Source organism: Osmerus mordax, chromosome 7 (genome assembly GCF_038355195.1).
Source record: "Osmerus mordax isolate fOsmMor3 chromosome 7, fOsmMor3.pri, whole genome shotgun sequence".
Taxonomy (NCBI): Eukaryota; Metazoa; Chordata; class Actinopteri; order Osmeriformes; family Osmeridae; genus Osmerus; species Osmerus mordax.
Window position 1 is genome coordinate 5076773 of NC_090056.1, and position 14243 is coordinate 5091015.

The 14243-nt window shown below is 47.4% G+C and overlaps 1 protein-coding gene across 1 annotated transcript; it reads left to right on the top strand.

The window, feature by feature from the left end:
• The first annotated feature begins 67 nt into the window (after positions 1–67).
• Positions 68–13574, top strand: LOC136945328 (DNA topoisomerase 1-like). The gene is made up of 21 exons (XM_067239092.1): positions 68–288; positions 569–593; positions 3025–3121; positions 3515–3635; positions 3796–3848; positions 4116–4235; positions 4398–4494; positions 4607–4692; positions 4947–5062; positions 5282–5403; positions 5644–5766; positions 6040–6227; positions 7354–7498; positions 7643–7786; positions 8413–8598; positions 9407–9475; positions 9644–9758; positions 10062–10189; positions 10436–10530; positions 10951–11100; positions 12319–13574. The coding sequence occupies exons 1-21, from the start codon at positions 256–258 to the stop codon at positions 12419–12421; spliced, it is 2316 nt and encodes a 771-aa protein (XP_067095193.1). The 5' UTR covers positions 68–255; the 3' UTR covers positions 12422–13574.
• Positions 13575–14243: the final 669 nt, after the last annotated feature.

Below are 14243 nucleotides of genomic sequence, written 5' to 3' on the forward strand. Positions count from 1 at the left end.
CTGTGAAGCTATACTCTTTTTATTGATGTTCCATTATTGTGTGTGATCTCGATAGTTTTTTTTAGGGAAGCCCCATGCTGGACATTTGTTTCTAATAGACACTTTGATATGGGCATGCGCAGTTGCCGAATATTCGGACTTAGCCCAGTGCGCAACGACTCCATTCCACAGACAGTCTAGGCTTTCCTCTTGTTAACCTCGCATCTTTTACATTGGACATCGCGTCTTCTGTATCTGATTTAAAGCTACTTGACAATGAGTGGAGATCATGGTCATAAAGACTCTCAGGTAGCATACTTTGTCAAAACTACCATTGTTTTGCTCTGCCTTGTCAAATAAGTCGTTTTTGCCTTCTGACTGTTAGTGACAGTGACTGGTACAATTGATGATTAAATAGTAGATCAGTAAATAAGTTTCTTTGATTATTTCGTTACAAGTTTGCGATAGGCTACATGGAAACAATCGCTGTGTTCACATCTCAAAATATTTCTTCCTGTTGAAATTTGATAATCCATACCGGCATATAAGAAATAAAACGATTTAATGTATGTATTTTTATGTTTCGTAGGTCAATTCTGGATCTAGAGCCAATGGTAAGTCCATTGATAATAAATGTATTGTCAATCTGTATGGTTTGCCTGTTTTTCACAAGCTATCTTGATTCGTTGCCTACACTCTTAGTTCATAAAGGACAGAAATGGCGTCCCAGAGACTAAGTCCCTTCTCCTCCACTCTGTTGCGGCTATTGTTCAAAAAGAGGGCCTAGAAAATATACTTACGGTTTAGTGTATTTATATCTGATGCGAAATATGGGTAGTGGTATACATTGTGTTTCTCAAGCAGACATTCGTGTAATTATATGAATGTGCAATAATGCCTAATTTTGCAGCCGAAAGTAGCAAAATGGGGGTTGAGGACTTAGTCTCTACGCCATTTTCTTTTCCCCCATCTAGTAGCCACAGTGCCGATCTGTGAAAGAACAGTTAGCCGCGATATGGAGGTGAAAGCGGGGACCATAAAGCCGCTGTGAACCATGGCTCCTGGCTTGTATTTATTGTAACCACACCGCTACATCCCTTTATTCTCAAACAGGGCACCTTGACAAATATATTGCTATTACTTTGTTTTTTAAGCAACTTAATACGATAGTTTTGGAAAGGTTCATACGTTTTAATCCGAATAAGACGCTCCTACTCATCTTTATTTACATACTTAATATATAAATGGGGGGGAGTCAGGTGGCTGAGTGGTTAGGGAATCGGGCTAGTAATCTGAAGGTTGCCAGTTCGATTCCCGGCTGTGCAAAATCACGTTGTGTCCTTGGGCAAGGCACTTCACCCTACTTGCCTCGGGGGAATGTCCCTGTACTTACTGTAAGTCGCTCTGGATAAGAGCGTTTGCTAAATGACTAAATGTAAATAAAATAGCCTATTGATTATCGTAATCACATATTATTTTGAATCAAGCCTGAGTTATCTATCTCTGTTATTGTTCCTTTGGCAATAGTGGACCCCCAAATGCCATGACAGTGTCAGTGGGACACCTCAAGGTGATGATCAAGTGCAGGAATAAGCAACCAAGAAACATAAGCAACCGTGTAACAAAAAAAAAGTAGGCTACTCTAAATCAGAAACTCAGAGTCAAATGGAGAATTTTGTTTATGTTCAACAACATTCCAAATCACATGAATTCACTTGAAAATCTCTCACTCAAATGCAGCCCCCACAGCAGCTAAAGAACCAGTAGTTTACTACACATTCGTTGACATTCTGTGCATGCATCATCTGGTGTGGGGGTATGCATGTGGAGGCTGTATTACATTTACATTTAGTCATTTAGCAGACGCTCTTATTGGTGGTATTAAATCTAGTTTGTTCTGACAACAGATATGCCAGCTCTGTGAGAGGGAAAACAAGCTCACAGATGCCCCCTCCCTTCCATTGCCACAGACAACATATCCCTCCTACCTCCCTCTGAGCTATCTCTTTCTCGTTTTGTAGCCACACAGGTAGAGAGGATGGGTTATGTTCTGACTGTCAATTGCCCTGTCCCAGTTTTGGCTTGTCACAGTCAGAGGTAGGGTGCACAGGCATGTAGATCAAAAAGATCCGGAAAAACAAAAACAATGACTCCAAGTCAGGAAAACAACATATTTTCTTTAAAAATATTTTTGGGTCCAAAGGGCAAGTTCTCCTCATCGCTATTAAGGCAGGCTGTCTCAAAGTCAGTATGATGCACCGTTACAATTTTTTAAGGACCAAGTACGAGTACCGATATATTTTTTTCTGGTACTTGCCGATAACGATACAGATACCTACAGATTTATTAATGTATTTTTTTTTTTGTGATGTGGCAGTTTTCCAAGCACAACACAGTGAGACTAATGAATGTAGGACAGCTTCTTAATTATTACTCGAATGAAAAAAGTATTATTTTGATGTGCTTATCACAAACTTAAAGCACACATTTCAGTGTCCAATAACCTTCAAAGGGCATAATTACCATTGTCATAATAAAAAAGTATCGGTCTTTGGTATCGGGGGTATTTTTACGAGTACAAGTACATTGTGCTTGGTACATTTACATTTATTCATTTAGGAGACACTTTTATCCAAAGCGACTTCCAAGAGAGAGCTTTACAAATGTGCATAGGTCAATGATCATAAACAACGATATAGCCCCAAAAACATTGTGGGTAGCCAAAACATGAAGCATATATTGTGAAAAGCAAATAAGTGCCAATGCGATGAAACATAACAGTGGTATCGGGCCCGATACCGTTACTGGTACGATCCCTAAAAGTCAGCATATGCGCAGTTATTTATTTTACTCCCTGAAAGGGAGATCTTATTTTTGCATACATCAGCCACTTGCAGGGCGACACCTAAGACAACGTCAACCTAAACTGCCTGGTAACAATGGGATCTAAATCTCCGAAACATACTCAGGTTTCATAGTGGTCATAGAGTTGCCATTGTTTCGTGGGACCGCTGCTAAACAAGTGACCCTCAACTTTTGTCCCAGATCCCCACAGACACAAGGACAGGCACAAAGAGAAGGAGCACCGACACAAAGACCAAAAGAAAGACAAGGAGCGCGAGAAATCCAAGCACAGCAACAGGTATGTCAGGTATTTTGGGGGGTACCTTTCTCTCGCCCCCTCCTTTCTCCCGTGGTCATGAGGACCTTCAGATACGTACACGTTCTTCATGACACCGGGACAACAACTGATACAATTTTCTTCTTGTTGCTATGGGTGACCCGGAATCCTTGACATCATTTCAGCTGAAGATGTAACAGAGACATTAAAAGGCATTCCTAATGTCAGTGATAATGGCTACATGTCATAAACAATGCCGTGAAATATATAGGGCACCTGTCAGTATTCGATCCTGTTAGGTATTCCGTTCGCTATTGGAACCCAACAGCTTTGTGTCTGTGTCTGTCTGTCTGTCCGACCACCCCTCACCTCTGGCCACCCGACCCCTGACCCCGTGACCTCGTCTGTCCCCAGCGAACACAGAGAGCACTCGGAGAAGAAACACAGAGACAAAGAGAAGGAGAAGCCCAAGCCCAACGAAGGCAGCGCAGACAGACACAGGGACAAACACAAGGACAAGAGGAGAGAAGACAAGGTCGGTTCTCTTGATAGGAAGGGGGAAGACTCGCATCCATATGAACGCATCTCGAGTGTTGTTATACCGGGTGGAATACATCCACGTCCAATAGGTCATGGGGATGCCCTAGTTCATGGACGCCGCTGTTGATTGCCTGCTTCTCCTCTGTTCCTTGCAGACCAAGTCATCCCATGTTGATGGCAAGCCTAAAAAGGAAAATGGTTATTCAAGGTAAACCAAATTAGATTTGTTTTCCTGTGTTTTTTGCAACCCCCAAATCATAAGGTGATGTGGAATCAATGGGGAATTGGGTCGTGTAACCGACCACAATTCTGGGTCCAATACTATGTAACATCCTCCTTGGCTTTCAATGGTATTTGATGTCATTTAATGTTGAATCATGTGAGCGATCTCACGTTTGGGGGTTGTCCCCCGGGAACCCCCAAAACGAGCGCACCCTGCGTGGCCCAGTCGTGAGGATGGTGTGTGTCGTCTCAGGGACACGTGGAGCAGCCCCAGTCCCCCTGTTGTGAAGAGCGAGCCAGAGGACGACAACGGCTTCTCCCCCTCTCCCAAACACAACAAGCCCCTGAAGAGGGAACACGACCACGAGGACGAGTGAGTCCACCCGGGGTGGGGGTTGGGGGGGGTGGGGGGGTTGGGGGGACTTTGTGTCATCCACTTCGTTTCTGTCACGTGTCATTGTGCCGTTCAAACAGGTGATTTACCCAGCAGGCTCAAGGGGAAGGGTTGAAACTCCTCTCGGTGTTCTGTGTTCAGATTTGAGAGCAAGCCCAAGAAAGTCAAGGCAGAGAACGGCAAGAAGGCGAAGAAGAGGAAACCGGAATATGAGGAGGAGGAAGACGAGGAGGAAGAGGCAAGTGCCTGCCTGCTCGGCTCCAACAGAGGACGTGGCCACAGACCCATACCTCCCTCGTCCTCTTTCAGTTTCCTCCCCTCCGCTCATTCTCCCGTGCGTTCACTTCCAGGACGTCAAACCCAAGAAGAAGATGAAGGACAAAAAAGGAGGAGTGGGCAAGAAGGTCAAGAAGGAGCCAGAGGAGAAGTGGAAATGGTGAGTGCGTCGCCGGAGTGGCTCACGGTTTGCTCTTTTCAAAACAGCCCGAAGGCATTCTCACCACTTCCTGTGCGAGCAGGGCATATCCAGCACTCGCGCAGCTATTTTGCAGATGTTGAGCGGAGTAGTGAACAGCGAGCCTGTTTATATTCGACATTTTCCCTTACGAATGTCCCGTTTTCCTTTCTGGGGTTCTCTTCACCTCTGGACTCTGTTCCTGACCTTCCTGGCGGGGCCTCTGGGCTGTGCAGGTGGGAGGAGGAGAGGGCCACAGACGGCTCCAAATGGAGGTTCCTGGAACACAAGGGCCCGGTCTTCGCCCCTCCTTACGAGCCACTACCTAACCATGTCAAGTTCTACTACGACGGTGAGTCACTGTGTGTGTGTGTGTTTGTGTAGTAGTAGTAGTAGTAGTAGTAGTAGTTGTATTACCAGCTACTGCACTTCATTTTGATACAGACAATTGATGGAGATTTTAACCCCTCTCCTCTCTTTCTTTTTCTGTCTCTCTCTCTCTTTCTGTTTCTTCCCATACATCTCACATTGTGTCTCCCATTCTCTCTCTCTTTCATCCCTCCCTCCGTAGGTAAGCCTTTCAAACTGAGCCCCTCAGCGGAGGAGGTGGCTACGTTCTTTGCCAAGATGCTGGATCACGAGTACACCACCAAGGACATCTTCAGGAAGAACTTCTACAAAGACTGGAGAAAGGTGAGGAGGAGGAGGAGGAGGAGGAGGAGGGTCCCCACAGACAGACAGACACGGCTGTGGGATGCCATTGGTCAGATGTACAAGCTGAGGAGGAATCTCTTCTCTCTCTCTCTCTCTCTCTCTCTCTCTCTCTCTCTCTCTCTCTCTCTCTCTCTCTCTCTCTCTCTCTCTCTTCTCTCTCTTCTCTCTCTTCTCTCTCTCTCTCTCTTCTCTCTCTACCTCCTCCTGCTCTGACCCCAGGAAATGATCCCGGAGGAGAAGTCCAAGATCACAGACATGAATAAGTGCAACTTCACCGAGATGAGCGAATACTTCAAGGCTCAGTCGGAGGCCAGGAAACAGATGTCCAAAGAGGAGAAACTGGTGAGACACACACACACACGCGCTTAAACACGTCATGTAATACGTGCGTATATACATGCATGTGTGTGTTATATATATTCCAATGAACAGTCGTTATTAAGCTCTGCAGGAGCCTGATATCAACCGTTCATGTGAAAGAGGTGTTTGGAGCCGGGAAACATCTAGAATATAGAACAGTAGCCCTGAGCACCAGGATTGAAGACCACTGTTCTTCAATGTTCTTACAAAGCAGGTATTAAGCATTAACATGTTCTTTCTCGCCATCATTGGTAGAAAATCAAAGAGGAGAACGAGAGGATCCTCCAGGAGTATGGCTTCTGCATCATGGACAACCATAAGGAGCGGATCGGAAACTTCCGGATCGAGCCCCCGGGTCTGTTCAGGGGGCGCGGGGACCACCCCAAGATGGGCATGCTGAAACGCCGCATTCGCCCCCAAGACATCATCATCAACTGTAGCAAGTGAGTGGTCTCTCCTTTACCGCCGTCATCATCCTCTCACCCGCGGTCGCTCTGGGCCGTAGTGCATCACTGAAACATACTGAGTGAACACATACGTTATTCCGCATAACAGTACACAGGGCATGTAGTTTGGTGTTCCTACCACAAGGGGGCCCTCCATGTATACCAATGGCATCCAGTATCCACCATGACCTCAACATGGCGAGTGTGAGTGTGTGTGTGGGAACTCGTGCATGTGTGCGGGTGTGTCTCGTCGGCCCGTGAGAAGAGGACATGTTGACAGGAGGTTGTTTATGGGGTCCTGAACACCCGAGGAGACTTTTACCGTTTGTTTTTCGAGAGTCTGGAGCTGTTACGACATCTTTTAGATTCCGACATGTACGCACACACACATACCCACAGAAAATTTACATTGCATGCAACGCACACATACATCCTTCCCCCCTCCCTGCCCTGTCCCACCCTCCCCAACCCTATTGTTGTGTTCCTCTGTTCTCCTCCCCACCACCTATTTGTGACCGGCCCACCCCTGGTTCCCCCCTCCCCCTCTTCTCCTCTGTATCTTACAACCATCTCTTGTTGTGATTGCCTGAGGATATTTTTAGCCTCGAAGTGTTCTCGTTTGTTGTTCCCTTGCTTTGTCCTCTCTGTGTGTGTGTGTGTGTGTGTGAGCGAGCTTGTTTTTGTGTATCGATGTGTCTGTTCATGCACGCGTCTGTGTGTGCGAACGTGGTCTTCCAGGCCAATTGCTGTTAGTTGTTTCTCATGTAAACACGGTCACATTGTGTGTGTGTGTGGTGACTATGACAATGCTCTGTGGTTGTTTACACGTCCCCTCTGTGTCAGAGGCAGGCTTCCTGGTAGTGTAGCCTCTGTTCCAGAGTGTGTGTGTGTGTGTGTGTGTGTGTGTGTGTGTGTGTGCGTGTGTGTGTGTGTGTGTGTGCGCGCGTGCGAGAGAGAAATAATCTAGAATTTGACACAGAAGAGTCCAACACGTGACTCTACATGATAGAAATCCTGTCACCTGTGTGCATACATACAGTGCAGAACGAGTTCCACCCCAGCTACATTACGCCAGATCTCATCCTGAAAGTTTCCACCAGCTACTTCTTCCCTCTCCCCTCAGGGACTCGAAGCACCCTAAAGCCCCCCCAGGCACGCACTGGAAGGAGGTTCGTCATGACAACAAGGTCACATGGCTGGTGTCGTGGACAGAGAACATCCAGGGTTCCATCAAGTACATCATGTTGAACCCCAGCTCCAGAATCAAGGTGCACGTGACCTTTCACCTTCACCCTCTCACCCCAAACCTGAACGTTTTCAACTCTTATTTAACCTTCACCTTGTGTATGTTTGTGGCTGTCTGCTTGTGTGTGGCTGTGCGTGTGTGTGCCTGGGTGTGTGTGTGTGTGTAGGGGGAGAAAGACTGGCAGAAGTATGAGACGGCCCGGCGCTTGAAGAAGTGTGTGGAGCGCCTGCGAGCCCAGTACCGGGAAGACTGGAAGTCCAAGGAGATGAGGATCCGACAGAGATCCGTGGCCCTCTACTTCATAGACAAGGTGAGGGCCCCCAGGAACCAGGAGCCTTCCAGACTACAGGGCCACAGGAAGTCAAACAAACTCCCTTTATGTGAACCCTGGTTTTTCAATGATCAGATGGACTATGTAGCTTATGGTTCATTTACAGTATACACTATATAAAACACTTTTATGTAATGTTTCATGTGATGGTATCAGGGTTTAAGCCTTTAAATTCATGTTTTATAGTTTATATGTAAAGCTATACGTAGTACGTCACCTACAACACACCTGACTCACAAGTGTTTTGCGCTGGTTGAGCATGTTTGCACTTACCAGGACTAACGGAATTGAACTACTATATAGTGTCGATTTATATTGTAGCCAGACTCAATTCGGGGTTTTGTATATGAAACATGTTGTTGTTGCCTGTGCTACTGTAACATTGCAACCCCCCCCCATGAGGATCCACTCTACTCGTCTATACTCTACTTCACTACTCTATTGTACTCTACTTTAGTCTACTCAACTTGACTCTACTATATTATACTCTACTCTTCTCTAATTGACTCTACTCTGCTCTATTCTACTCGACTTGACTCCACTCAGCTCTATTCTAACAGTTGAGCTGTTTCCACACCACTGACCCAGGTTGTGTGTCCCCCCAGCTGGCCCTGCGGGCGGGGAACGAGAAGGAGGAGGGGGAGACGGCCGACACGGTGGGCTGCTGCTCCCTGAGGGTGGAGCACATCAGGCTGTACCCCAAGATGGACGACCAGGAGTTTGTGGTGGAGTTTGACTTCCTGGGAAAGGACTCCATCCGCTACTACAACAAAATCCCTGTGGAGAAGAGGGTGAGGGGGGGGGGGGGGGGGGGGGAGGGAGGGAGGGGGGGGAGGGAGGGAGGGTGATTTTGGAGAAGCGTGTGGAGCGTGTGGAGATACTGTAGGGGGGTTTTTGGTATGAGGGGGAAGTTTTGTGAAGTCGTGTTTTCCATTTCAGGAGGGCAGTTGAGTCAGTGACGAAGGGTTTGTTTGATGCCTGTTAATGGGTTGGTGTTGATTTATGCTTAAGCAAGGGTTAGCATGAGAGGGTGTGTGTGTGTGTGTATCAGGGGGAGGATGTTTGCACAGACAGGTGATCCAAGCCCTAAAGGCTTTCCGTCAGCCCTGCCTCAGGGGGAGGTCTGTTTCCTGCTATTACTGGCACACACACACTCTTTTCACACACACACACACACACACACACACTTTTCACACACACACACACACACACACACACTTTTCACACACACACACACACACACACTCTTTTCACACACACACACACACACACACACACTTTTCACACACACACACACACACACACTCTTTTCACACACACACACACACACACACACTTTTCACACACACACACACATCTTCTGTCACACTCTCTCTCTGCTTCACGTACACACGTTGACTCTCTGCACCACCGTGCATTGGTGTGTACACATACACACCCAACCTGTGTCGTAACACCTGTCCATGCCATCTGTAACAGGAAGCAGAGGGCGCCCTCATCTGGTCTTCACCTCCCTCTGCAGCTTTGATGACGCCATATTGAACGATGGAAGGAACCTGGAAAGTGCGTTTGTACGAGAGTGTTTGTCTTCTTTTCCAGGTGTTCAAGAACCTTCAGCTGTTCCTGGAGAACAAACAGCCCGAGGACGACCTGTTTGATCGACTCAATGTAAGCAGCGCGTCAAGGAACTCTCCGAGCGACACGCGCGCGCACACATCCACATCAACCCCAGCCCATAGTCAAGCTGCTGTAGGTCTCCCCCACCCCCCTCCCCCCCCTCCCCCCCCTCCCCCCCCTCCCCTGCATTTGGAGTGAATCCCTGTCTCCTTCCCCCAGACGTCCATCCTGAACAAGCACTTGCAGGAGCTGATGGACGGGCTGACAGCCAAGGTGTTCCGCACCTACAACGCCTCCATCACTCTCCAGCAGCAGCTCAAGGAGCTCACCAGCTGTGAGTGACGGTCTCCATCGCTCCCCACGCTCCCCACGGGCGAGACACACACACACACTATAGGCACCACAGACCCACCTTCTCGCTCACTGAGAACTGCTAGAACAGAGTGGAAAAGGTGCCGGGCTGGAATCATTGTTTGGATTTTCTCGTATTTATTTATTTTATTCATTTTTGGGGGGGTTTGTTTACAGTTGAAATCAATGTGTTTTTGAATAGTAGCAGATGGTGTCCTCACATGATTCTCGGTCGGTAAATAATAAACAAATGTCTCCCCCTCCTCCCTCCTCCCTCTGTGCGCAGCGGATGAGAGCATCCCAGCCCAGATCTTGTCTTACAACCGGGCCAATCGTGCCGTCGCTATACTCTGTAACCACCAGAGGGCGCCACCCAAGACCTTTGAGAAGTCCATGCTGAACCTGCAGACCAAGGTAAACCCAGACATACCATCTATTCCCACGAGGTACTCCTCCTTGCAATATCATCCCGTCATTGACCTCTGTGGAATACATGGGATAAATTCACGCCCGAGTAGGATTCGTTTCCAAGTCGATCCTGAACAAAAACGAAAATGCTGGGACACAACGCATGCGTGCACTGTGTATTTGACAGGGGATTTGACTTGTCCTCTCGCTGGGACTGCTTGTGAACGTGCGCTTTTTGTCTCCTGACGGCAGATAGACGAGAAACAGCAGCAGCTGTCGGCGGCCAGGAAGCAGCTGAGGAGTGCCAAGGCAGAGCACAAAGCCTCGCACGACGACAAGAGCAAAAAGTGCGTCAGGACGTCTGCCAAGTGGGACAGGATGGGGCCGAGACGGATTGATACTGCTCGTTAGGCCGTGTCCCGCTCAGTGGTCTTCGGCCCTGGTCCTCGGGGGCCTCGCTGTCCTGTATGTTCTAGATGTTTCCCTGCTCCAACACACCTGATTCAAGTGAATGGGTCATTCGGCTCTGCAGAAACTCGATAACAACTTCGTTTGAGTCGGTTGGAGCAGGGAAACATCCACAACATACAGGACAGTGGGTCCTCGAGGACCGACGGCCCACTGTCACATGCTATTCACAGGGACAAGTACACGCGTGTGCTTGTTTATAGGCATCTACATACTTCTCTTCATGTGTGCATGCTTGTGTGTTTTGTTTTTTTGGCATGTGTGTGTGCGTGCGTGCGTGTGTGCGTGCGCTCGCCCAGGGCCGTGGAGGTGAAGAGGAAGGCCGTGCAGAGGATTGAGGAGCAGCTGATGAGGCTGCAGATGCAGGCCACAGACAGAGAGGAGAACAAGCAGATCGCCCTGGGAACCTCCAAACTCAACTACCTGGACCCACGGATCTCAGTGGCATGGTAAGATGGAGGGAAGGACTCTCTCTCTCTCTCTGCCATCCACTCACATATTACCCCCCCCCCCTGTCCACTTACAAAAGGCTCTAATCTCATCTTTGCCGGATGGTTTCAATTGGAGCTTTCTTTCTGCGTTCCTCCTCCACCCATGCCCGAGGTTGGACGCCACAGTCCCATAAAAAATGAACCAAAACGTCTAGTCATACAGCTGACAGGTGCATGTATTTTGAATGGCCTCCAAAGAGCAGAGCACAGCACAGCTGTACCGAGTTGTCAGGATCTGGGGCCTTTGAGGTGAGGGAGTTGGTGTCAACGGTGGTGACATGAAGCAGGAAGCCACTCTTGCATTGTGGGACGGCGGCAGCTGAGAAAACCAAAGAAGAAGATAGGGGGGGGGGGGGGGGGGGGGGGAAGCGGAGGGAGAAATGTGCGCGCATCAGAAACAATGGGGTTTGTTTCAGAGGCAGGAGAGCCTCCCACCACGAGGCTCCTTCCTCTGGAGGGGAGGCCGGGGCGAGGAGGCCAGGCAGAGGCCCGGCCCCACACTGTCTCTGGGATGAATGGAGGGCCGGGCTGGGAGACCAGGGAGCCACAGTCCGCCCTCGCTCACCCTGGGTCCAGAGGACTATTCTGGGAAGGCCTCCCTCTCTCTCCAGCACAATGGATGCAGGAATGCCTGTTTCTAGTGGGGCTGGTGGTGTGGTGATGTCCCCCCCCCCTCCACCCCCCCCCCCCCCCCCCACCCCATCCTATGGGTGGTGCAGAGAAACCCCAGGTCTATGTGTTGGGGTGGGGTGGGAGTCAACGGTACCAGAGAAGGTCAATAAGAAAGATAGATTTGGACCATGAATGGGACCATTTATGCACTATTTCACATGTGGCAGGTCTAAAGAATGGGAGAGGGAGTGAGTGAGAGAGAGGGAGTACTCTGTCATTTAGCTTCATCTCCGTGGAGCCCTGTTTGGCTGGTGTAGAGCATAGGGCTTATCCTTAAATAAACTCATGTTACCTTGGAAAAGGGAGGGTGGGGGGAATAAATGATCTTCATGAGACACTCATATTAGTCATGCAAAAAGATACGTCAACGAAACATAATCTCGTGCCTTTTTAATTCGTTTTTTTTTGTGCTTCGCCCATTTTGAGATATTTTACGCTTTTTGCCACAGGTTGGACCATTGTTCTATAAAATGCATTTCTTACAGAGCCTACTCCTTCTTCCAGGTGCAAGAAGTATGACGTTCCTGTCGAGAAGATCTTCAACAAAACACAGCGAGAGAAGTTTGCTTGGGCAATCGACATGGCCGATAAAGACTTTGAGTTCTAAATTCTGTTTATAATTTTGCTAACCTTTTATACCTTTGATTGTAGACACGTTAGTTCACAGAAATAAGTGAGGAGAAGCAAGGCGATTGTGGAGGCATTAGAAGGCAAACAAGGCTTTGTCAATAAAAAAAATCTGATTAATAAATGGAGACGGGACAATGAACTGACCAATCGCCGAAAGGGTCTCACTGCAAAACATAGCTGTGTGTTTCACCAAACCTAGCAGATGAGGGATTTTCTTTTTGCCAACGAGCTCTGTGATTTGAAGTCACAGCTTTTTTTCTCTGCTGCCTCTCACATTCTATATCTCACTGAGACATCTTTATTGAGAAATTCTATATTATAATAGAAGAATGCATTAGTATTGAATTCTACAGGAAGAGGACCCACGGCACGCCTGGTAATTGTAATGTGTATGCGAAACAATTGTTGTCTATGCGTACGTATGGGTGTGAGAGTGTGCAGTCCCTGTAGAGATCGTGGGAGTGTTGAGATGCATATGAGATCTGGAAGACAAGCCTGATGAAGGTGAAGACAGCGAAGAGGAAAACTCTAGCACTATGCTCATGTACTTTTAGCGCACAGAATGTGACTTGCATTTTTCTTTCATTTCATCGTTTATTTCAGGGATGTATATATTTCTCAGTACATACTCATGTTATGCTGTTTTCTAAGACTAACTCGCTTGCTGTGGTCAAGAAGCCTCCCTAACTTGTATTTGTAACTTTGTATTTGTGTTTTCATTTGTCCAAAGGAAAACCTTCCCCCAATGTTACTTGAGAAGGCTGTGTTGCATTGTGTTTAGGAGCTATAGGTAATGGTCCTTCGAAAAGATAAGGTCACGTGTGAGGGATATGGATTTTGCCAAAAAAAACTTCGATCATTTCACTATGTTTATATTTTTTACCTCAGTAAAGAGTAGGATGAAGTGTCTTCTATGAAATAATTGACAAAATGTGAAAAACGTTTTAAATAGCACTTACTTTAGTATTCAAATGTATTGCCATTGTTAATCCTTTAAACATTAAGCTCAGACAGTCAGCTTCTGTTGTTTGCTTATTGTTTGGCTTTGTAGATTTTAGAATAAAAAAACGACTTTCAGCTGATTCCATGGCTTCAACTGTGTTTGGTGGTTTTCATGGGGTTTCCTTTCTAACAAATAATGAGATCACACTTGAAATTACCTAAATTAAAACATTATTCAAGAGACACCCACACAGAGAGAGAGAGTTAAGAGTTACTCATTAAAGTTCCCAGTACACAAAAAGAAATTGAATCCTGTAAGATAATTAACAGTGGTCTTTGAGGGGAGGGTCGGGTCAGGGTGGGGTGGGGTGGGGGAGCGGGGGGAGCGGTCGCAATCCAATTCTCAACGATCTGATTGCCTTTAGGAGAGGGTGAGGTAATGTTTTGTGCTGACTGATAGGTCTACTATAAGGATCCTGTTTCACATGCTGTATGTTTGTGCATCACGGTTGCATCAGACTTAAACTGGTCATCAAATCTGTCTCAAGTCTATCAAAACATTGAAGTAATGTAGATCTTCTTGAATTGTCTCGTTTTAGAACAGTAGAGTAGCTGGGGAAATAGTCTGCTCATAATAACCTTATAACTCCTTTTAAATATGTCAAATATGTTACCATGATGAAGGGAGGACGGGCAATTCATTTAATGATTATTAGTCCAAAACTGGGCTTCAGTCTTACTCACCTGACGGTGAAAACAACACGGGCTCTTGTCCTAAACATGCGGGTATTTGTCAAAGTGGGGGAAAGAATGGGGGCAATACTGAGCGTGAGAGCCCCGAAACAGCGCACAGGCCA

Bases quoted from the DNA above. Each gene is read 5' to 3' on its own strand.
- LOC136945328 (XM_067239092.1), top strand. From the start codon at position 256: ATGAGTGGAGATCATGGTCATAAAGACTCTCAG. The intron at 4,495-4,606 runs GCAAGTGCCTGC...GTTCACTTCCAG, and splicing joins AGGAAGACGAGGAGGAAGAG to GACGTCAAACCCAAGAAGAA. The intron at 10,190-10,435 runs GTAAACCCAGAC...TCCTGACGGCAG, and splicing joins TGCTGAACCTGCAGACCAAG to ATAGACGAGAAACAGCAGCA.